Consider the following 23286-nt stretch of genomic DNA (forward strand, 5'->3'; position numbering starts at 1 on the left):
CAACGAAAAGAATCTCATCAACATGGTCGGAAGAAATACACCAAGATATTAAAAGTAATTGTTAATTGAACAATGGCATCATAGGTGACTTTTTCACTCTACTTTCCTGAAATATCCAAATTTTTTACAATAAACATGTATGTATTTACAGTGAAAGAGAGAACAATGAAATTTCTTTTTAAAAATACTTGAAAATGATCACAAAAATGTGCCAACATTTCAGGTAAGAAATATCTTTTTATATTGGATAGATTCCAGCCACCTCATGGATTTTGATTTAACTTGTTTACATTCATCAGGGGTGATGAACAGTTCCAGCCCACAGGAAGCACAATCTTTGCAGACAAAAGGTGGCCCTTCTCATATTTGTCAGGCAATATTTGTCCAACCTGGCTACTCCCAGGTGGCTCCAATGAACCCTTGTTAGCTCACTCCTCTGTCTCTTGTGGACCCAGACTATATGTTACAATAGACCTCAAAGAGGGAGGCAGCTGCGTGCATTCGGTAGAAAATAGAAAAAGGCATGGCCAGGTTGACCACAATTATCCAGGGTTCAAAGCCAAAGACAATCTCCTCCAATCCGTTGTCATACTCGGGTCGACAGCCAAAGGCAGGAGGTATCCAAAGCTGCAAGAGAAGAGAAAATGGCCTGTGGTGGGGAGCGGCTTCCAAGCCACCACAGAGGCCCCACTCAAGTCCCAGGCCTCGTGGGAGCTAACCTGGATACATGGGGACTGAGTCGCCCCTGACAGAACAATAAGGAAATCTCGCGGCATTTCCCATCTCCACAGAAACCACCAAATCCATGTCTGCCATGATCCTGCTCACTTCCTCACCCACCCTTCCCTGCAATCCATCCCAAATGAGCGCTTTTTGAACCCATCTAACTCTCTCCATCCCTACAGCCCTCGCCCAGCCTCGGTTTCCTCATTTGTAAGATGGGAATTCTAACACGTGTCTGAGAGGGCTTAGATGAGAACTAAGTTTGCAAAACTGAAAGCAGTGACTTTTGTTTGTGTTGCTCACGGAACCTACACACTGTTCCCTGCTTCTCAGTCTCTTCTCTGTCCCAGTTCTCTCTCCTTCTGCCACCCCTTGAGTTGTCAGGCTCCTCACTCCCACTTCAGGCTGCACACTTCTTCAGCTTCCTCCACCCCCTGGCTGTGGCAGGCAGCCTCTAGGATGACCCTCAATGCTCCCCAGCTCCTGCAGTCACCCCCTTGTGGAGTCCCCACCCCTTGAGTGTGGGATGCACCTAACAACTCACTTCCAACTCACAAAATATGGCAAAAGGCCCGGGAAGTCACTTCTGAAATTAAGTTGCGAAAGGACCTGCTATCCCTCTTGCTGGTGTTCTCCTGTAAGACAGTTGGCAGAGCTGCCGTGCTGCGAAGCACCCTGTGCGGCAAGGAGCCCAGGGAGCACTCCCGTCAACAGCCAGCAAGGAATTCAGACCCTCAGTTCAATAAGCCACAGCTGAATCCTGCCAACAGTCACATGAGTAGATTTGGAAACAAATCCCCTGCCACCTCTCACAAAGTCAAGCCTTGAAATGAATGCAGTCCCAGCCAAAAGTTTCAGCCTAGGAATGGCCCTGTGCAGAGACACTCAGCTAAAACTAGTTGGATTCATAAGTCAGAGAAACTATGAAATCATAAATGTACATTGTTTTAAGTTGCTGAGTATTGGGGTGCTCTCTTCCATAGCAATAGGTAACTGAGACACGTAGCCTTCATTAGTATCACCATACAGAAAACTCCCTGGTATGTACAGCCAACCTCTGTATCCAGGGACCTGTGTCTGTGGATTCAACCAACCATGGATCAAAAATACTCAAAAAGTAGGCTGGGCATAGTGGCTCACACTTATAATCCCAGAACTTTGGGAGGCCGAGGCAGGTGGATCACCTGAGGTCAGGAGTTCAAGACGAGCCTGGCCAACATGGTGAAACCCCGTCTCTACTAAAAATACAAAAAATTAGCTGGGCATGGTGGCACGTGCCTGTAATCCTAGCTACTCGGGAGGCTGAAGCAGGAGAATCCCTTGAACCCAGGAGGCGAAGCTTGCAGTGAGCCAGGATCGTGATGCTGCACTCCAGCCTGGGCAACAGTGAGGCTCTGTCTCAAAAAATAAAGATAAATAAATTCAAAAATAATATGGTTGGTTGTGTCTGCACTGAATATGTACAAACTTTCTTCTTGTCCTTATTCTCTAAACAATACAGTATAACAACTATTTACATAGCATTTAAATTGTATTACATATCCTAAGTAATCTAGAGATGTCTTAAAGTATAGGGGAGGATGGGTAGGTTACATGCAAATACTACCCCATTTTATATAGGACTTGAGCATCTGTGCATTTGGTATCCACCATGGGGGCCCTGGAACCAAGACCCCTCTCTTCTACTTTGCTTACTGGCTTCTGTGACTCTTAGGGTCTCTCCTACCTGTTCGTCGGGTCCCTCCCAGTCTCCTTTGCTGTTTCATCCTTTGCTCTGCCTCTAAATATTGGCCAGTGTCCAGAGCTCATTCCTGGGTCCCTTTCTATTCTCTATACACATGAGCCGTGGGGCTCTCTCCCAGTCCCTGGTTGTAAATACCAGCTATAGGCCTATGACTTCCCAGTCTAAATCTCCAGCCTGGACCACTCCCAAGAACCCCAAGCTCATAGTTTCCTGTGGCAACTTGAGTGTCTAAAACACATCTCAGACTCAACCTACCTTCCCCATTTCTCCATCTGATCAGCTACATCGTCCTCCCAGGTGGTCCATCGAGGTTCCGGGTGTCATCCTTATTTCCCTCCTACTCTCATAACCACAAACCCTCCCATCCAGTCCATCAGTGCATCTCCACTGTGCACCTCCAAAGCAGTATCTTCAGCCCGCCTGTGGCTCTCTCTCTCCACCTGTCCAGTCGGACTCTCTCACCTGGACCATGGCGGTGGCCCCCTGCCTGGTCACCCAGCTCGCACTAGGGCTCCACTCGGCCACCAGATTTACATTTTATGGAAATCAGATCCTGTCCCTACCTTGATTAAACCCCCAAAGTCTTCCCAAAATGTTTAAAATAAAAGCTACACTCCTGCATGGGGTGATAAAGCTCTCTTAGCTGATTTCTAACCACTGCACATGCTTCTCCTCACTCACCCCACCCACTTGGCATGCAGCCCTTCTTCCTGTTTCTCAAACCAGACCCGCTCACTCCCACCGGGGGTTTTATACCAGTCCTTGTTCCCTCTGCCCTGAACATGTGTGGCCAGCCCCTCCCTGTTTCACGTCACCCTTCAGTGAGGCCTTCCCGCTAAGCTGGTCCATCTGATCTGCAATGGCCACCCAAGAGCTATTTCCCACACCCTCCTTTTCCACTTCTCTGCTTAATACGCGTACACTATAAGGTGTCTTTCTTGCTCAGTTGATGGTTTTGCCTGCTGTTGCCTGGTTTGTAAGCCCCATAGGAGGAAGACCAGAGATCTTGGTCATTGCTCTACCCTCACCATTCATAGCAGTCCCTGGACCTCTGTAGGTACTCAAGGGACACCTTTTAAAGGAAGGGAGAGAGGAAGGGAGAGGCAGACGGGGGGAGAAAGGAGAAGAAAGGAAGGCAGGAAAATGGGACCTCTTTTCTGAAATCCACATCTTTATATCTGCTGTTCAGCTGTCTGTAAATTCTTGTTACTTATCCTATTGAGAGGCGGCTTATGACCTCTTTCCTTGAATCTATATGGACTCTGTCACTACATGACTAATAAAATATGGCAGAAGTGACACCATGCAGTTTCCAAGCCCAGGGCTTAGAAGACAAGCAGCTTCCAGTTCAATCTTTTGGAGGGTTGGCTCTGGGACCTTGAGCCACCAGGTACGGAGTCTGACAACCCTGAGACATCATGCTGGAGACCCAACTGTGGATACCCCAGTCAAGAGTCCTGCTGAGCCCAGCCTCCCAGCCACTCCCACCCAAGACATCAGACCATGGAGCTTCCGGCCAAGACTTCACCAACTTCACTTGATACTGTGAGGAACAGAACTGCCCATCCAAGCCCTGCCATGAGTCACAATAAATGCCATGAGACAAAAACAGTCATGCATGTTGCTTTTGTCACGTCTTTGGGGTAGTTCATTGCATGGCAATAGAAAACCAAACTATCCGCCTACTGGGTTCATCCATTTGGATGCTGCAGAGGCACCTGAAACAGAACATGTCCATTACTTAACTCTGGTCCTTCCTTCCACACTGACCTCCACCCACCCCTCCCAAGGTTGCCCCTCCTCCAGTGTCCTCCGTCTCCAACATAAGATCATCATCTCCCCAGGAACTCAAGTGTGAAGGCAGGGGTCACGCTTGGCATCTGTCACCCTTTGCGAGTTGCAACCTGGAGACCTTGGAGGGTGTTATGATGAGTAGTCACAAAAGCACTAATACTCCACAAATCCACTTATATGAGGCATCTAGGAGTCAAATTCCTAGAGACTGAAAGAACAGTGGTTGTCAGGGGCTGGGGAGAATGAGGAGTTCATATTTAATGGGACAGAGTTTCAGTTTTGCCAGATGAGAATAACCTGGAAAAGGGCATTGGTGATGTTTGCACAACCATGTGAACGTACTTTACTCAACTATACACTTGAAAGTGGGTGCAATGGGAAAGTTTATATGGTATGTTTTTTACCACAATTAAAAATATAATAAAATAAGCGTGAGTCAGATCCCATCACTCTCAGTGTAGACCCCTCCATGATTTTCTGTTGCATTTAGGATCGAGTCTTGGCTCACAGGCCCTGTGTGGTCTCCCCTCTGCCCTCTGCTCCATGCTCCCAGGTCATGTCCAGTGAGCCCTGCCTTGCCTTGCATCCGTCCCTTCCCCACACCTGTAGCTCTGCCCTGATAGTCTCTCACCCCAGCCCCATCCACACCCTTCCTTAGAAGAGGCCTTCCCTGACCCGTCTCCCACAGCACCCTGCCCTTCCCCGTCACCATACCCACCCTCTATTGTCTCCAGGGCCACGGCTCCTGGAAATTCAACTAACATTTCCATCTCTGTCTCTGGAGTGGAGCCCACCCCACCTGGACAGGCACATCAGCACCTGCAGCTGGGGCCTCTGGACTGGCTCCCGATGCTGGAGAAGACAGCTTTTGCTCTCTGCCAGATGCCTTTGGCACCACCTGAGGTCAACCACAAGGTTTCTAAATGCCACCCAATGAGCCAGCATGGGCATCCTAAGACAGCACCCTGTGATGATTTCCATCCTCTGGTTCAATCCCCCAGAACCCAACCAGTGCCTGGGGGCATCATGGGCCAAGCATAGGGAGGAAGAAACGAAGCCCACTCTTTTCCTTGGACTGGGCCCTGGGTCTGGCCTTTGGGTCCTGACAGACCATCAGTTGCCTCTTGATTCTGGTATTTCAGACAGTGCTATCTTTCTTCAAGTGGGTCCAAAAATGTAAGCCAAGTATTTCACCCAGTGGTCAACCAAAAAGGCAACCAGGGAAAAATAACTTTTCAGAACTCAGTTTTAAAAAGATATATCAGGCCAGGAGCGATGGCTCACGCCTGTAATCCCACCACTTTGGGAGGCCGAGGCGGGCAGATCACCTGAGGTCAGGAGTTCAAGACCACCTTGACCAACCTAGTGAAACCCTGTCTCTACTAAAAATACAAAACTTAGCTGGGCATGGTCAGTGCATCCCTGTGGTTCCACCTCCTTGGGAGGCTGAGGCAGGAGAATCACTTGAACCCAGGAGGCGGAGGCTGCAGTGAGCCAAGATCATGCCATTGCACTACGGCCTGGGCAACAGAGCAAGTCTCCATCTCAAAATAAATGTATATTAATATTAATCACAGGATATGTACAAAAAGCATATGCTTGAGGAGGATTCTAGAACTAGCTCTGACTTTATAAGAATTTGCATTTTGGAATATGCACCTCAAAAAGCTGCAGCCGACTAGTATCTATCTCTCTTGTTAACTATTTAAATTCTTGGTTCACTGCTGCCCCAACATAGTCCCTGGCATACAGCAGGTGCCTGGCAAATGTCTGTTAGATGGAGAAGAGGGTCTGCCTGCAGCCAAACTCTTCTTGACCTTCCCCCTTCAGAGCCCCTCCTCACTGCCTAGCGAGCTGAAGGAACCCGGGTGATCCAAGGCTAGGGTGGATCAAGTTTGCTTGGCAGACACACATCCATTCTGACTTCAGAAGGGACCTTCCCAACTTTGCGTTCTTAGGACTATATCAAAAGTTGCAGGCCTTGTATGCACCATCTGAAATTCAGGGGAGGAAGCTCAAAAGCCTCTGAGCTTCTGGGGCAACAGAGAGCAGGCTTGATAATGGAGGCTGGTAGCAGAGAGCTGACTTCACCCGGAGTGATGGGCAGGCACCTCTGTGGACTGGGGCATTCCCCTCCAGCCACCAGTCACCATTACTGCAGAGACTCATGCGGTGGCAAAGGCTGCTTCCCCCTCCTTCTCAGCAACCCCCACCATCCTTCCTTTATGTGTCTTTAAAAAAATCCCAACAGCACACAGTGCTTCTTATTTCTTTTTCTTCTCTCCATCCCTCTGTCACTGCGCTGGTTCAAGCTCCTCCCCTTCCTGCCTGGGCTGTTGCACGGCTTTCTCTCCCAGTCTTTCTGCTTCTGGCCCTGTCTGTCTCCATCCTTGCTACACACAGCTGCTGGGAGGATCATTCCAAAACACAAATCTTAGAGAATTCTCGCTTACCCTCAGCATAAAGACCAGACTCCAGCCAGGCCTAGGAAGCCCTGCTCAAGCCAGAGTCCACCTGGCTGGGCCCTCTCTCCTATTTCCCATTCTGCTGCTCCAAACTACGTGGTGCTCCCAGAACATGCCATGGTGTCTTTGCTTCTGTGTCTTCACATATTGCGTGCCTCTGCCTGAAATGCTTTTCCCTGCCTTGATCACCTGGTGAACTTCCAGCCATTCCTTGCTGATGCAGACAAGATTGGGTGAGTGACTGTACACCTTCCTCTCCCTTGCTACCTTCCATCAGAGAAGCTGGAAAGCAAACCACCCACTTCTCCAGCCTCCCTTGCAGCAAGGGGTGCCCACGTGAGAGACACAGCCCTTCCCTGCTGCTTTCTGTCTTGAACCTAGATGTGATGCCTGGTGCAGCTACAGCCATCTCATGACCATGTGGCAACAAGCGCCACACCACCCAAGTGACAAAATGAACGGTGCCTGGATGCCTGATGACATGGTTCAGCTGCCAGGCCAACCCCAAGCAGCCAACCTCTGGAATTCTCATGAGACAAACATTGTTAAGACTGAAGACACTGTGAATAAAATCACCTATCACTAGCAACCAAAAGCACTCCTGATTGACACTGGGCCTCACGTCAAGCACCCACTACTCACTGAAGTCTTTCTGGATCCCTGCTCCTAGTACACCTTGCACAAGCCCCTCTCAGCACTTGTCCTGCTCACTGTATTAGATTTTCTTATTGTCTCCGTCTCCCGTTATACTGAGACCTTTTAGAGAAAAGAGACTGAATCTTTCCACTTTAATCTTTAGTACCCAGCCCAGCCGCTAGCATGCAGCAAATCTTCAGTAGGTAGATTTGTAGAATATAGGTCTACTTTCCAGTCTTATGTTTTAATTTTGTACTTACAGTATTTTTATTACAAGCTGCCTCCATTCCTTATTTTAAAAAGGCAAGAGAACCCTAGATGTCCATTAGTAATGGACTGGATAAAGAAAATGTATTATGGCAGGGTACAGTGGTTCACATCTGTAATCCCAGTACTTTGGGAGACTGAGGCAGGAGGATTGTTTGAGCCCAGGAGTTCAAGAGAAGCCTGGGCAGCACAGTGAGAACCTATCTCTACAAAAAAAAAAAAAAAAAAAAAAAAGTTTTGGCCAGGCGTGGTGGCTCACACCTGTAATCCCAGCACTTTGGGAGGCCGAGGTAAGCAGATCACTTGAGGCCAAGAGTTTGAAACCAGCCTGGCCAACATGGTGAAACTCTATCTCTACTAAAAATATTTTCAAAAACTAGCCAGGTGTGGTGGCTGGTGCCTGTAATCCCAGCTACTCTGGAGGCTGAGGCAGGAGAATCACTTCAACTCGGGAGGCAGAGGTTGCAATGAGCCAAGATCACGCCACTGCACCATAGCCTGGGCAACAAGAGTGAAACTCCATCTCAAAAAAAAAGAAAATAAGTTTTTTTAAATTTGCCAGGTGTGGTGGCACATGCCTGTGGTCCCAGCTACTCAGGAGGCTGAGATGGGAGGATTGCTTGAGCACAGGAGGTTGAGGCTGCAGTGAGCCGTGATCATGCCACTGCACTCCAGCCTGGGTGACAGGGAGCGACCCTGTCTCAATAAATAAATAAATAAATAATGTGGTAGCTATACACCATGGAATATTACGCAGCCTTAAAAAAGAATGAAATCACATTATTTGCAGCAACCTGGATGGAACTGGAGTCCTTATCCTAAGTGAATTAACCCAGGAACAGAAAACCAAATACCACATGTCCTCTCTCACAATTGGGAGCTAAACATTGGGTACTCATGAACACAAAGATATGAACAATAGACACTACTAGGTACTAGTAGAGGGGAGAGGTCAGAAGTGGGGTGCAGGCTGAAAAACTACCTATCAGGTACTATGCTCATTACCTGGGTGATGGGATCATTTGCTCACCAAACCTCAGTGACACGCGATTTACCCATGTAACAAACCTGATGTGTACCCCTTGAACCTAAAATGAAAGTTTAAAGTAAAATTAAAAGAATAAGAATAAGTTGGTGCAGATTACCGAAATATTGCAGAGGAACAAGAAGGCTGCAATATTCCTCAGGACTTTTCTCTTGGCGTTGCCCTGTAAGAAACGGGGAAGGCGGACTGGGCTTGGGCTCCCTCCCCAGCTGCTCTCCTCCTGCTTCTCCTCCTCCTTGCCACAGCCTTCTCTCATGCACACATTTCCTTCGGCTGCTGGTGGCATGTCCCTGCCCCGGGGAGCCACATCTCCAGCCACACCTCCACTTTTGAGGCAGGAAGAAGCAACGGGCTTGCCATTGCAGACTGTGACCACGCGAAGCGTTCGGATGTCCTCAGAGAGCTTTTCAGGCTCTCGGTGAATGGATTCGATGATGAAGAGGTTCTGGATGTACTTCTCCACCATCACCAGGATGGAGTAGGGCAGGTTGTACCAGGTGTAGCGGGGGTGGTCCTCGGCACAGAGGATGGCCAAGATTGAGCCCCAGGAGATAAGCCAGGAGCCCGAGGCGGTGCCCACCAAGAGGTCTGAGTCCAGTTTGCGGGCTGGATTTTTGGACTCGTCCAGTGATTTCTCCTCTATCCTGTAAATCCGGATTCCAGCCAGACCCGCAGCCCCCATAAGCATCAGCAGGGTGATGGCATACAGGTAGAACATGATGAGCGCCGACTCGCTCTTGGTCTTGGAGCGCCCAATATGGATCAGGTACACCACCACCACGGCAATGGTGGCGGCCAGCGCAGTCAGGCCCAGGACTGTGCCCACCATGACCCCATCAGACTTGAACTGCATCTTCTGGTGCTGATGGCTGTCAACTTTGCGCCCGATGTTCTTCCATAGGACGTAGAGCATTGTGGAGGCCAGGATCTGATACTCTATGTTGAAGGGGTAGAGGTAGTAGATCCCGTGGGAGATGGCAGTGCAGAGAGTTGGGGGTGTGCAGTTACACTGCGGCGTGTGGTCATCTAAAACTAGGGGAGACAGGTAGATCACACAGGAGGGCGATTAGCATGTGCAAGGGGAAGCAGAAAAGCACAGAAAACCGTTTCCACCATGGATTCAGGCTTGGATCTTCCCACTGGATTACAAACTGTATCATGTAATGGCTTATTATCACGTTTAATGTCATGGCTAAGTTGATAGCCCTGAGTATCCCCAAAGTGTATGTATGCATTACCTAAATCGCATTTATTTTGTGGGTTGCCAAAGAGGATAGAGAAGATGACTCTATTGTTGTAAAACATAGACATGTAGATGATAGATAGATGGATAGACAGACACACAGATGGGAAAAATCTGGAAGGACACAAACTAAAATCTTAACAATGGTTATCTCTGGATGGAAAAATGACAGATGATTTTTAATGTCTTCTAGATTTTGCTTCCCTGTATTTTCTAAATTTTCTCTGTGAAGATGATTTACATGTGTGATTTTTAAAAATTAATTTTTAAAAATACTTTCTGGAGAAATTGCCCCTTTTAATTAGCAAAAGATATGCCTCTTAAGACTCCAGTGCTAGCAAGCATGCAGGAGACAGGCGCTCTCCAGCATCAGTACGGGGAAAGCAAATGGGCCACCTTCTGGAAGAGAAGCTGACTGCGGTATGGAGGGCCCTGTCGTCACAGGAGGGCAGATGCTGCAAGAAAATGACAAAACGAGTCACCAAAGCCCTAAAGGCAATGCAGTCTCTGACTCATAATGCCATTCTTCCCATTCTACCCTTCTACTCAAAGGGACGAATAAAAAAATATAATCAAAGAGTCAGGTAAGGCCGGGCGCGGTCACTCAGCCCTGTAGTCTCAGCACTTTGGGAGGCCAAAGCAGGAGGATCACTTGAGGTCAGGAGTTCAAGACCAGCCTGGCCAACATGGCAAAACCTCATCTCTACTAAAAATACAAAAATTAGCCAGGCGTGGTGACAAGCCTCTAATACCAGCTACTCAGGAGGCTGAGGCAGGAGAATCGCTTGAACTTGGGAGGCAGAGGTTGCAGTGAGCTGAGATTGTGCCACTGCACTCCAGCCTAGGTGACAGAGCGAGACTCAGTCTCAAAAAATAATTTTTTTAAAAAAAAGGTTAGGTAAAATTATGTGTGTGTGTGTGTGTGTGTGTGTGTGTGAGAGAGAGAGAGAGAGAGAGAGAGAGAGAGAGAGAGAGAGAAACAGCTCAATGTCCAACAATTTAGAAATTGTTAAGTAAATTTTAGTATATCCCAACAATGAGATAGTAGGCAACCACTGTACATTATAATTAAGATGTCCTTGATGGTTTTTTGGTATTTGGGAGGGGGGGTTGTTTGTTTGTTTTGAGACAGAGTCTCCTGTTGCTCAGGCTGGAATGCTGTGGCACAATCTTGGCTCACTGCAACCTCAGCCTTCTGTGCTCAAGCATCCTCCCACCTCAGCCTACTGAGTAGCTGGGACCACAGGCCAATGCCACCATGCCTGGCTAATTTTTATATTTTTTGTAGAGACAGGGTTCTGCCATGTTGGCCAGGTTGGTCTTGAACTCCTGAGCTCATGCCATCCACCCACTTCAGCCTCCCAAAGTGCTGGGATTAAAGGCATGAGCCACCACACCCAGCCAAGATGTGTTTGAATATTAAGAAAGTAATCCCGTTTCAAGGAAAATGGGAAAAAGTGAGAACAAACTGTGTATCTATTTTTTTAATGCAAGTCACAACCCAGTACCAGGCTGTAAAATCAGGTAGCAACCAACTTTTTTGTGGCAGAAATAATTTTCAGTGGACTAGAATAGCATAGAATGGAGTGGAATCAACTACCATAAAATTTGGGAGCGTCTCTGACATAGTAAAAGTAAGTATTATTTCATCACCCATACACACATAGGTATGTGCGTGTTTGGGTTACAATGTAAAATCTGTCTCTTATTGTAGGTTGCAATAAAAAAGATCAAACATATAGTATAAAATCAACTATAAAAATGTGACACACTACAAAAAAATAACCAAACATTCACAGCATTTACTGCATTTCTGGGTAAGTGTTGTGGATTTTTTTTTCCTTCACACTTTGTCATTGTTTTAGTTTGTGATATGTATATATTACTTATAAAATCTGAGAAAAGCTATATCGTAGCATTAATTTTACATTCACAGAACACTATGTAATTTTCTTTTTCTTTTTTTCATTTCCTTTTTGTTTTTTTGATATAGAGTCTCCCTCTGTTGCCCAGGCTGGAGTGCAGTGGCACAAACACAGCTCACTGCAGCCTTGACTTCCTGGGCTCAAGTGATCCTCCTGCATCAGCCTCCCATGTAGCTATAGCTGGTACCACAAGCCCATGCCACCATGCCTGGCTTTTTTTGTTTTTTTTGTTTTTTGGTTTTTTTTTCCAGAGATGGGGTCTGTCTTTGTTGCCCAGGCTGGTCTCAAATTCCTAGGCTGAAGAGGTGATCCTGCCTTGGGATTACAAAGTGCTTAGATTACAGGTGTGAGCCACTGCCCCCGGTAATAATCTTCAATCCATACAGGGCTTCCCTAGCACTTACAATTCAATACGGCGTTATGCAGAAGACAAGGGAAGAAATCAGGAGGAAAAGTTCAGAGTAACAGAATGTTAGAGCTGACAGAGTTCTTTTTTAGAAAATTAATCCAACCTCATCTTTCACAGAGGGCCTTGAAGCCAGATTGCTAAGATTCCAATCATGACTCGATCACGTGTTCACTGTATTACCCTGGGCTAACTTCTCCGTGGCTTGAGGTTAATATTGTCTACCTGAGGCCAGGCGTGGTGACTCATGCCTGTAATCCCAACATTTTGGGAGGCCAAGGCGGGTGGATCACAAGGTCAGGAATTCAAGACCAGCCTGGCCAACATAGAAAAACCCTGTCTCTACTAAAAACACAAAAATTATCCGGGTGTGGTGGCACGCACCTGTAGTCCTAGCTACTCAGGAAACTGAGGCAGGAGAATCGCTTGAACCTGGGAGGCAGAGGTTGCAGTGAGCCAAGGTCGTGCCACTGCACTCCAGCTTAGGTGACAGAGTGAGATTCTGTCTCAAAACAAAACAAAACAAAACAAATCAAAAAAACACATATATATAGCCTACCAGAGAGTGTGGGGGCACAAATTAAATGACATGTGTAAATTTCCAAGAACAGTGGCAGGCACTCAGCAAATATAAAAGTTTACTTTTGTTATTGTTGCCATTGCTGCTACTGATATTGGTACCAAGGAGGACATGAGGCCCAAACACCAAGAGTGGCTGCTGGTTGGGGGTGGTGATTTCATTGTCTCCACCCCACTGCTGACGAAACAGGTTCAAAGTGGTTCTCCAGGACAGGCTGGGTGTACACAGCTGGCACAGACTCACTGCACATTAAAGCCGGAAGGGATCTTTGCAAGTGCATGATTTGGATACCCTCACTTTACAAAAGTGAAAAGGGAGGCTCAGAGAGATTAAATGTCCTTCCAAAGGTCACACAGCTCACACATGATGGGAACAAACCTGAGACACCCAGTTCCCTGCCCCACATTCCCCTCAGCCTGAATGTTCTAATATAGGAGTGACATATTGTAAATGCTAAAGGATTTTTAGAAGAAAATATAAAGATTGGGGGGGAGGAATAGCATTAGGAGATATACCTAATGTAAATGATGAGTTAATGGGTGCAGCACTCCAACATGGTACATGTATACATATATAACAAACCTGCACATTGTGCACATGTACCCTAGAACTTAAAGTATAATAATAAATATATATGTGTGTGTGTGTGTGTGTGTGTATATATATATATATAAAGATTAACCCAACAGGCTCTCAGATGGGAACAAGGTGGAACAGACATGAGCTAGAATTATAAGCCAAGTACAGTTAAATTAAAACTTTAAATGAACTACAGCCTATTAACCACAACCTACCATTAGACTTCTATGAATTTTTAAAAGCCATACTTTCACTAGAAGGAACTGGTAATAGAGGTTTAATTAAAAACACAAGCAGAAGCAACCATCAATCTTCTCTAGCTGAAAACAAAGACATTTATTTCTGCAGCAAACTGGACCCTGAGGAATGGCCATCAGAATGATCACTGTTGGTCTCACAAGTCCCTGAGTCATCGAAGAAACCTTTAATTATACATCACGTATGAGAGATTCAGGTTTTGGAAGATTTTCAACAACAGGGGGCTGTCTGGCTGATGCTGAGTTGGGTGGCCCTGCAGTTCTTTGGAACCTGCACTCCATCTCTGAGCACTGTGGACTCTGCAGGTTTCCAAGATATTCCAACATGGCAGAAGGGCCACTCACCTCTCTCACCACTCACCTGTGGTTATGTTCCCAAAGCCCAGAGTGATGAGCCGTTCCTTGTGCTCATTGAGTTGGTGCTTGGACTCATTGAGGACACCGTTGGCCCACAGAAGCAGGTTGGTGAACACTGAGTGGATCACCCCAAACCTGAAAAACACAAGGACTCAGTTCTCAAGCAGCCCTGGGAGAGCCGCAAGCAGCCCTGGGAGAGCCTCAAGCAGCCCTAGGAGAGCCTCAAGCCCCCCTAGGAGAGCCTCAAGCCCCATGGGCTGAGACAGACGTGTGCACACAAATACACGGCTCCTTCTCAGCCATGATTCTGGTTTCACCTAGCAGCTCAGACTCTGGACAGGCCCCCTGCCTGGCTGGGTGGGGTAGATCAATGGAACCTTCCAAACCCACAGACTCTTGGCATTCAGCCTTAGTCTTGAACGTGCTAGTACTCAACTCAATGCCTACAGGACATCAAAGAAGCTGGGTCTTGGAAGCAGAGCCAGAGGGATGAAAATTTACTAAAAGCAGAAAAACCACCCCACCACACCCCAGATATTTTTCCCAGAAGAGAAGAGGAGAGGAGAGAACAATGAGGGAAAGATGAAAGAGTACCACTGGAAATCTGGACAGCAGGTCCAGCCTTACTGCTGATTGGCCAGCCCCAACCATCATCCACCCCTCTACCATGCCACCTACTTCTAAGAACACTGAAACAAGCCAGAGACTCCTTGGCAGCTAGGCATGGCCATTCTGGCCAGTGAGATGTGAGCTTTAGTCTACTGGGCACTACTGAAAAGCTTTTGCTTTCCTGACAAAAGAAACAAGAATAAGAAAAGTCTACTGTGGTCCCTTTCTCCTTTTTATCTAGCCTTGAATGTGGACATGAAGGCTGGAGCTGTGGCAGCCGTCTTATGACCATGAGACAGCTAGCTTGGGCTAAAGCTGCAGCCCACTGAGGATGGCAAAGTGGAAATCTAGAAAGAGCCTGCTCGGTAATGACATTGTTGAGCTGCAGGAGATCCAGATAGGCTCAAGGATGAGCCCATGGTCACACATGGAGTAAGCAGCCACATGGGGGTTTGCCAAGACGGTAAGCAGCAGAGCTCTTCTAGTCTGATTCCAGAGTCCTGCCCTTGGCTCTGTGCCATGCTGCCTCCTACGGCAGAAGATAGAAAAGAGAACTAAGTGGAAGGTGGACACTGGACTCTGGGTAGCAGGCGAGAGATTCATGGGGAATGCGGTCCCCATAAGGTCACTGATTTCTTCAAATACTCCAAAGTCTTCCTATACCTGCAGGCTTAAGGTGTATTCACACTGGTAGCTTTCAGGGTACTTAGCAACGTGCCTTGCAGGTAGCAGGTGCAGCAAACACTGGTGATTTGAGAGAGGGATTCTTTAAAACTTTCTGTGGAATTGATCACTCCTAAATTGGAAAGCAGAGGCCCACAGGAAGCATGATTCTGGTTTCACCTGGCAGCTCAGGCTCTGGGTGGGTCCCCTGCCTGGCTGGGAGGGGCAGATCCATGGAAACTTCCAAAACCACAGAGTCTTGGCATTCAGCCTTAGTCTTGAACTTGCCAGTACTCAACTCAATGCCTATAGAACATCAAAGAAGCTGGGTCTTGGAAGCAGAGCTAGAGGGATGAAAATTTACTAAAAGGAGACAAAGACACCCCTCAACCATGATCTGCCCACGGGAAAAATGGTGCAACTGCGTTCTCAACCTTGACCCTGCCTCTTCTCTCCGTTTTAACCTCAGCTGATCTCTCTGGGACTCTCACGGGAAACTGCAGGCAAAACCTTGCCTCATTTGAATCCTGGCTTCTTTTGGCATAATGTCCAAGCACAACTGGAGAAGGAAACAGAATCCCAGGGTGTCTGAGTCAGGTGTTTGCCAATCTGTTTTCCCCTTGCGCTTGCCCAGTTGCTGTAGATCATGGCCAGCCTTCCCCAAAGCATCTGGGAAGCATTCTATAGAGCCTTTGACAAACGCAGACAATGCTGTTTGCCTCATACTGACTGGCTTTTCTTTTACTCATAATGCACACAGCTCCCCTTTCTTCTCTCCTTTTTCCTGGTCCAAATGGCACTATCCAGTCCCAGACCCATGGAACTCAAGGAGGTAGCACTGTTGCCACGCATGGCTGTAAGCTGTTCTGCCACGCAAGCTCCCTGCAAGCTGGCAGCCTCCTGTTGGCTTGATGTGGAAATGGTCCACAAACCAAGGGCAGATGTCATTTTCCCATGCCAGGCTGCCTTTCTCATCACTGGATTTGACAATCCCAGACTACTGTAAAGGGAAGGCTCTCATGAGCCATTTCTAATCTCAGTGTATGTTTCCTTCATCTGTGTGTGTGCACATGGTGCTTTCTTACACGGTAACAACACCTTGCAGTTAGGAGATTCACTCCATTACCCTGTCGATTCTTTCCTTCCATCCTCACAATCCCCTGGGAGGGTGGTGGGTGGACCTAGTAACAGATCCTACACTTGCTGAGTGCCTGTTACATAGTGCTTTACATCAATTCCTTCATTCAGTCCTTGAGGCAGTCTACGTTATTTTCTCTGAAAGAAACCAATAGATTCTTCTCCACGATACTGAAGATTGTCGAGCGGCAGAAGGTTAAAAACTCAGGGGACATTGCCTCTCCCTGTGCCTGCCTGATGGCAGGAGGGCGATTCACAAAAACAAAAGATCTTGCTACCTCCCCTTCCTTTCCTGCATACAGACAGAGATGTGAGTTTTGTTCTTATTGGGGACAGCTCTGGGCTCTTACCAGCTCAGAAATGAGGTCAGCAGAGATAGGAGAATCTGGGAGCAAACTTAGCTTGGTCTTGTTTGCTTATAAGATCTTATAAGATTTTATAAATCTTATAAGATTTATGGCTCTTCGTTAAAATACTATCTAAGCAAGGCCCCCAAACCACTGCCTTAACAGAAATTTGTTAGAACTGAGGTCCCTCCCACATTATGCGCACACGGCAAGTGTCAATAAACTCCTGTTAGTTTTTCTCTTGTTAATCTGACCTTTGTTTTCAGGACAGCATCTCAACTGAGAATTTATGAGGGTTAAAAAAAGAAATTACATTTTCTTCCCTTCATCTCCATTTCATAGATGAGGAAACTGAGGGTCATAAGGGAAAAGTGTCTAAGATACAGACTCAAATTCAAAATGGTCTGAATTTCAAATTCAAATTCAAAATTCAAATTCTAAGATACAGACTCAAATTCAAAATTCAAGGCCACTTCTTGCTACTTCTGGACCCGTCCCATGGAGAAGCCAAAGGCAGAAACCCTCTTCTCTCTGCCGTAAGTGAGGGCTCAGCTTTTAGGACTGAGCGGAGAGTTGGTCTGTTTTTATCATCGAAGCGAGATGGCAGTGACGAGTTTTGATCATTCTAAATGAATGCCAAATTCAACATACAAAGCAATTACCCACAATTTTTACCTTTCCAGTGTTTTGAAAGACTGGATAATATCCTTTGCATGCCCCCAAAGAAAATACACCTAGATGGAAATAAAGAAAGAAAAGAAAAATCGGTGATACACTCATCATTACACTTGCAAACTTGAGAAGCTATAAAACTCAAAGAAAAGGTATGAGAAAATTCTGGGACATCAGTGACCTCCTGCTCCATCTTAGGTGGCAGTGCCACTCCCCACTGGGGACAATGATCCAGGACTACCGTGCAGAAAAATAAAGTGAGGCCTCTTGGTTCAGGAAGAAATGGTGCAGCAATTCATTAAGGATGTCTTCTGTGTCTTCTGTGAGATGCGGCGATTGATTTAGGATGTCTGCGGTGGGACAGAGTACGGAAGTAGTAGCCTGCCCGACATTAATCCTATAACTGGTTTATATCACATGTTAGTTTTCACCCAAGAAATATTCACTGTACAGTTACTGTGTGCCAGTGGCCAGAAAGGAAATGTTGAGAGCTTTAAATGAATAATGAAATTGATTTGGGCTGGCTTTTTATTTCACTCTATTACATATGCTAAGCAGTCCCCCGGATATGCAGTCACTAGCAGCAATACAGGGAAAGGATTGAAATCATGGATTCCCTATAGTAACAGACCTGTGAAAATCCTGACTTCCTCACTGAATAACCCATGGCCTTGGACAAGTCAGGGAACCTTGCTGAATCTGTTTTCCTGTCTTTGAAATGGGGATGACGGGAACTTACCCTAGCACCTGAAGAAGCGTGTGTGTTTTCAATAAATATTCTCCACTGTTCACTCACTAATTCACTGACATTGTCTGAGCTCCTCCTATATACCAGGCATTATTTGGGCTTCTAAAATGTTTTGGGCTTTATTTTAGAGATAAACACATATTGAGCAGCTACTGCATGCCAAACACTGCTAGGCATTTTATAAATTTGTCTCATTTAATCTTTATTTTCTAATTAAGAGTCACAAAAATCAAATCAGACAGTACAAAATAAAATAAATATCCACATATCACCTCGTTCACATTCTTTTACCTAAGATTTACCATCTTACTCAGGAAAACACACTCAGGGCATTAACTGTCTTGAAACATCCAGTAATAAAAACAGACAGCAGTGACTCCTCATTAAAGCATTCAGCCCAATAACAGGGAAACAGTTAAGTAAATTAGCAATTATCAATGATTTGAAAGTAGACAGCCATTTAATTGATGCTTTTTATAAAAACTACCTACCAACATTGAAACCTTTTTCTAGTGAAAAACTTGTAATAGAAAATTCTACACCCACAAACTTTGAGAAGAATGTACACTTTCAGTACAATGAATGGAGGAAATACATAAAAACAATAGCGAATGCTGGTTTCAGTTGATTTGCTTACAGGTGCATTTTTATTATCTTTTCCATTTTTTCTCAGTGATGTTACATTATATTTTTAAAATAAATGCTTTTTGCTTTTTTTTTAGAATTACCATATGGTCCAGCAATACCACTTCTGGAGATATATACACATACATACATATATATATATATATCTCCAAAAGAAGTGAAAGCAAGTTATCAGAAAGATATTTGTCCACCCATGTTCATAGCAGCATTATTCACAATAGCCAAGAGGTAGAAGCAACTCATGTGCCCACTGATGGATGAGTGGATGATCAAAATGTAATATAAACCAAAAAGTACCTGAGATAGGTCTCAATCAATTTAGAAGTTTATTTTGCCAAGATTAAGGACACGCACCTGGGAGACATGTCTGTGCCTTTCTTTACAGATGATTTTGAGGTCTTCAACATTTTAAAGAGAAAGGAAAAATACCGTGAAACAAGGAAGAAATGTTTTTATAAAGGTGTGGGTAGATAAGAGGCAAATGGTTGCATTCTTTTGAGTCTTTGATCAGCCATTCTCATGTGAAGAGGGTAGAGGAATAGTCACTTACACATCGGTCTAGCTCGGTGAAACTGCGTTTCTACTAAGATAAAACAAATGTAGGGCACAAGAAGCCATCAGGTATGCGTTTGTCTCAGGTGAGCAGAGGGCTGACTTTGAGCTTTGTCCTTTGTCCTGTGCCTGCGAAGATCAGCTATCCATTTACATTGTGAGGGTGAAATTTAACACAACTGTTTTAGTGTAAAGATCTTGGATCCCACAAGGAATTTCCTAGTGGACAAATTGTGAGGGAGGTTTGTAGCTTTTTAAAATCTTTAAAATCTGTGTAGCTATCTTATTTAGGAATAGAATGGGAGGCAGGTTTGCCTGACGCAGTTCCCAGCTTGACTTTTCCCTTTGGTTTAGTGATTTTGGGGTCCCAAGATTTATTTTCCTTTCACAGTGGTATAGACATACAATGGAATTTCACTCAACCTTAAAAAGGAAGAAAATTCTGATACGTGCTACATCATGGATGACCCTTGAGAATATTGTGCTGTGAGAAATAAGCCAGACATGAGAAGACCAATACTGTATGATTCAATTTGAATGAGGCATCTAGAATAGTCAAACTCATAAAGACAGAAAGTAGAACAGAGTTTGCCAACAGCCAGGGAGGGGGAGGAAATAGAGAGGTGTTTAGTGGGTTCAGAGTTTCAGTTTTGCAAGATGAAAAAGGCCCGCAGATTGGTTGTACAACAAGTGAACGTACTTAACATTACTGAACCGTATGCTTAAAATGACTAAGATGGTAGATGTTATGTGATTGTCAACCTACAAAGAAAAGACACTAGAGAAAATTATCTCTAAATATGTTGGATTTCCTTGGAAATAGAAATAGGAATTACAATCCAGAATGTATGGAATGGCAAGCCACCAGTGCATTCGGTGAGGGAAGGGTAAGGAGGAGCTGTTATTAGCAAAGAGAGATTTACATAATTCACTGAGAAACAGAGTTCATTGGTTCTAGAGGCTCAAAGCCAGAGTTGTCATCAGTTCATTGGTGGAGATGCCAGTGCTGGGCAAGAGTTCTTCCAGGAGCATCTTATCTGCTTTACTGCAGTCCTAAAGAACGTCTAGTAATGTCTAGCTTCATCAAAGCAGGAGATGCATGGAAGGTTTTTAGAAAGTCCTTGGAAACACTTTGTATCTCAGACACATAGGCAGGAGTCCCCTCTCCTTGGTGCTTTCCCAGGCCTGTTTTGCCTGGGTCTGACAAAAGTGATTTCATCCTGGTATCTACAGGTTTTACAGTATTTGCCACAATTTTAAAATAAATACTCTGTTTTTTAGAAGAGCGCCTAATTGTTACATATATATGTGTGTGTGTGTGTGTGTGTGTGTGTGTATACTGTTTTCCATTCTCCAGTCATCTAATGTAGCAAAAGCACATGGTAAGTGTCCAACAGGTATAGAATGATTAATTCATTGACTTGCCAGGCCAATAAAATGCCTTAAATTAGAAAGCTAGGATCTCCAACCCACCAACTAAGAGGGATATTTTGAAAATTCATATCTGTCCCGGTCATTCTTCTGCCTAAAGCCTTCAGTGGTTCCCCACTGCCCTCGAGGTGAAACCCAAGCCCCTAGCTGATGATCAGCCTTGACCAAGAATTTGCTGCACACCTAGCCCTGTGCTAAGTGCTTTTCATACACCTGTGCCTTTAATCTATACAATGAGCCGATGAAGTAGGTACTGTGATTGTCCTCACCTCGCAGGTAAGACCCATGAGGCCCAGAGAAGTTAAATAACTTGCCTGAAGTCACACAGCTGTGGTCAGAGCCAGAGTCATGCAATCTGACCAGAGTGCAAGCTTACAAGCCCTACGCCAAACCGCAAATCCAACCTGTGCCCACACATCCTCTCCCTACCCCACTGTGAGGAAAGACACCCTCTTCCAGTGGCCTCTGACCCTCTACCCCTGTACTCCTCCCTCTCTCACAGATGGTTCTGGGACCTTCCCTGGCAGAAAGCAACCCTCACGCCAAGCTGCCAAAATGCCCTCCTTTGTGTTCCCTCATTGCTCTGGGACACTCTGGTCAAAGCACTGAGCCCAGTGTTGTCACTGTTTTGGGGACTGTCATCTAACTGACACCCTCATGGTGTGTGCCACAGACCATGGCTTTGCACCTTTGTATTCCCCATGCTGAGAACAATGTTCACCCAGTACTTAAAGATGAACTGCATGAAAAATGAATGAATGAATAAATGCAGTTCTTTCTGGTCTCATTAAAGCTTCCCACATTGTCACTGAATCACTATAAGGCTCTGTCTTCATGGGATTTGGCTCCCCTGGAATGAGCAGCCAGTTATCTTTGATCGGCTCTGGCTTCCATAACAAAGGACCACAGACCATCAGCTTCAATAACAGGAATTTCTCTTCTCTGGGTCGTGGGGCTAGAAATCCAAGATCAAGGTGTTGGCAGGGTTGGTTCCTTTTGAGGCCTCTCTCTTCGGCTTGTAGGTGGTCAATTTCCTCCAGTGTCTTTACATGGCTGTCCCTCTGTGTGTGTCTGTGTCCTTCTCTCCTCTTCTTATAAAGACACCAAGGCCAGGCACAGTGGCTCATGCTGTAATCTCAATACTTTGGGAGGCTGAGGCAGGTGTGTCGCCTGAGGTCAGGAGTTCGAGACCAGCCTGGCCAACATGGTGAAATCTCATCTCTACTAAAAATACAAAAACTAGCTGGGCATGGTGGCAGGTGCCTGTAATCCGAGCTACTTGGGAGACTGAGGCAGAAGAATTGCTTGAACCCAGGAGACGGAAGTTGCAGTGAGCCGAGATTATGCCATTGCATTGCAGCCTGGGCGACAAGCAAGACTCCGTCTCAAAAAAATGAAAAATAAAGACACCAGCAATATTGAATTTGGGCCACCCTAATGATCTTATTTAACCTCAATTTCCTCTAAACGACCCTATCTCCAAATACAGTCACATGCTCAGGGACTCAGAATGAGGGTTTCGGCATATGAATTTCATGGGGATACAACTCAGTCACTCAGTCCATAACAGCTTTCGAGTGCAAGGTAGCCCCTCCAAATGAGCCCCTCAGCAAGCTCCCCAGCGATCCCACCGTGCCACCACTGAGTTAAACTGTTTCCAGGCTCACTGGGCATGTTCTGTCTGTTAGCTTCACTGTTCGAGAATGTGTTTGATCTAGAGAAACACTCTAAGATCATCCAGTGCTATCTGGTATGTCAGCTAGGGATACCAACTGAAGGCCATTTTGGGTAAAAGATGAAGTTTTAAAAATGGCATCCCTGGTTTTCTAGAGGTAGAAAACTTTCCAAAGAACATTCCCAAACTGGGAACTCAAAAATATTTCCAGCAATGGCAGGATCACTAGAACAAGTTCATGGTCTTCCAGGGTGACTTGTCAGGAAGAAAATAATCATTGTGTCTCCGCAGTGACTTTGAGCAAGTTATTTGTCTTCTCTGAGCTCCAACTTCTTCCTTAGAAAAGAATGAGGGCAGAGCCTGCCATTTGCAACAACATGGGCAAATCTGGAGGACATCGTGCTCAGTGAAATAAGACAGATACAGAAAGAAAAATACTGCATAATCTCACTTATATGTGGTATCTAGAAAAACATTTTTAATCAAATGCATAAAAACAGACAGTAGAAGCTGGGCATGGTGACGTGGGCCTGTAGTCCTAGCTACTAGGGAGACTGAGGCAGGAGGATCACTTGAGCTGAATTTACGGCTGCAGTGACCCATGATGGCACCACTGCACTCCACCCTGGGCAACAGAGCAAGACCCTGTCTCTAAAATTAAAGTAAATTAATAAATAAAAATAAAATAACATAAAGAGTGGAATGCTGGTTGGAGGGGAAAAATTAGAAGATTTTGGTCAAAGGGTACAAAGTTGCAAATATGTAAGATGAATAATTCTAGAGATG

The 23286-nt window shown here is 45.7% G+C and overlaps 1 protein-coding gene across 1 annotated transcript in view; it reads right to left on the reverse strand.

Annotated features, from left to right (window-relative positions):
• Positions 1-273: 273 nt before the first annotated feature.
• The window catches only part of OTOP1 (otopetrin 1), a 37056-nt gene continuing 14043 nt past the window's right edge, over positions 274-23286 (reverse strand). The window contains exons 3-6 of the mRNA XM_008017904.3: positions 17453-17511; positions 14026-14156; positions 8775-9706; positions 274-627 (exon numbers count right to left, since the gene is read on the reverse strand). Of these exons, the coding sequence (XP_008016095.2) occupies positions 457-627; positions 8775-9706; positions 14026-14156; positions 17453-17511 (1293 nt within the window). The 3' untranslated portion in view covers positions 274-456. The remainder of the gene's footprint in view (positions 628-8774; positions 9707-14025; positions 14157-17452; positions 17512-23286) is intronic.

This window comes from Chlorocebus sabaeus, chromosome 27 (assembly GCF_047675955.1).
Source record: "Chlorocebus sabaeus isolate Y175 chromosome 27, mChlSab1.0.hap1, whole genome shotgun sequence".
Lineage (NCBI taxonomy): Eukaryota > Metazoa > Chordata > Mammalia > Primates > Cercopithecidae > Chlorocebus > Chlorocebus sabaeus.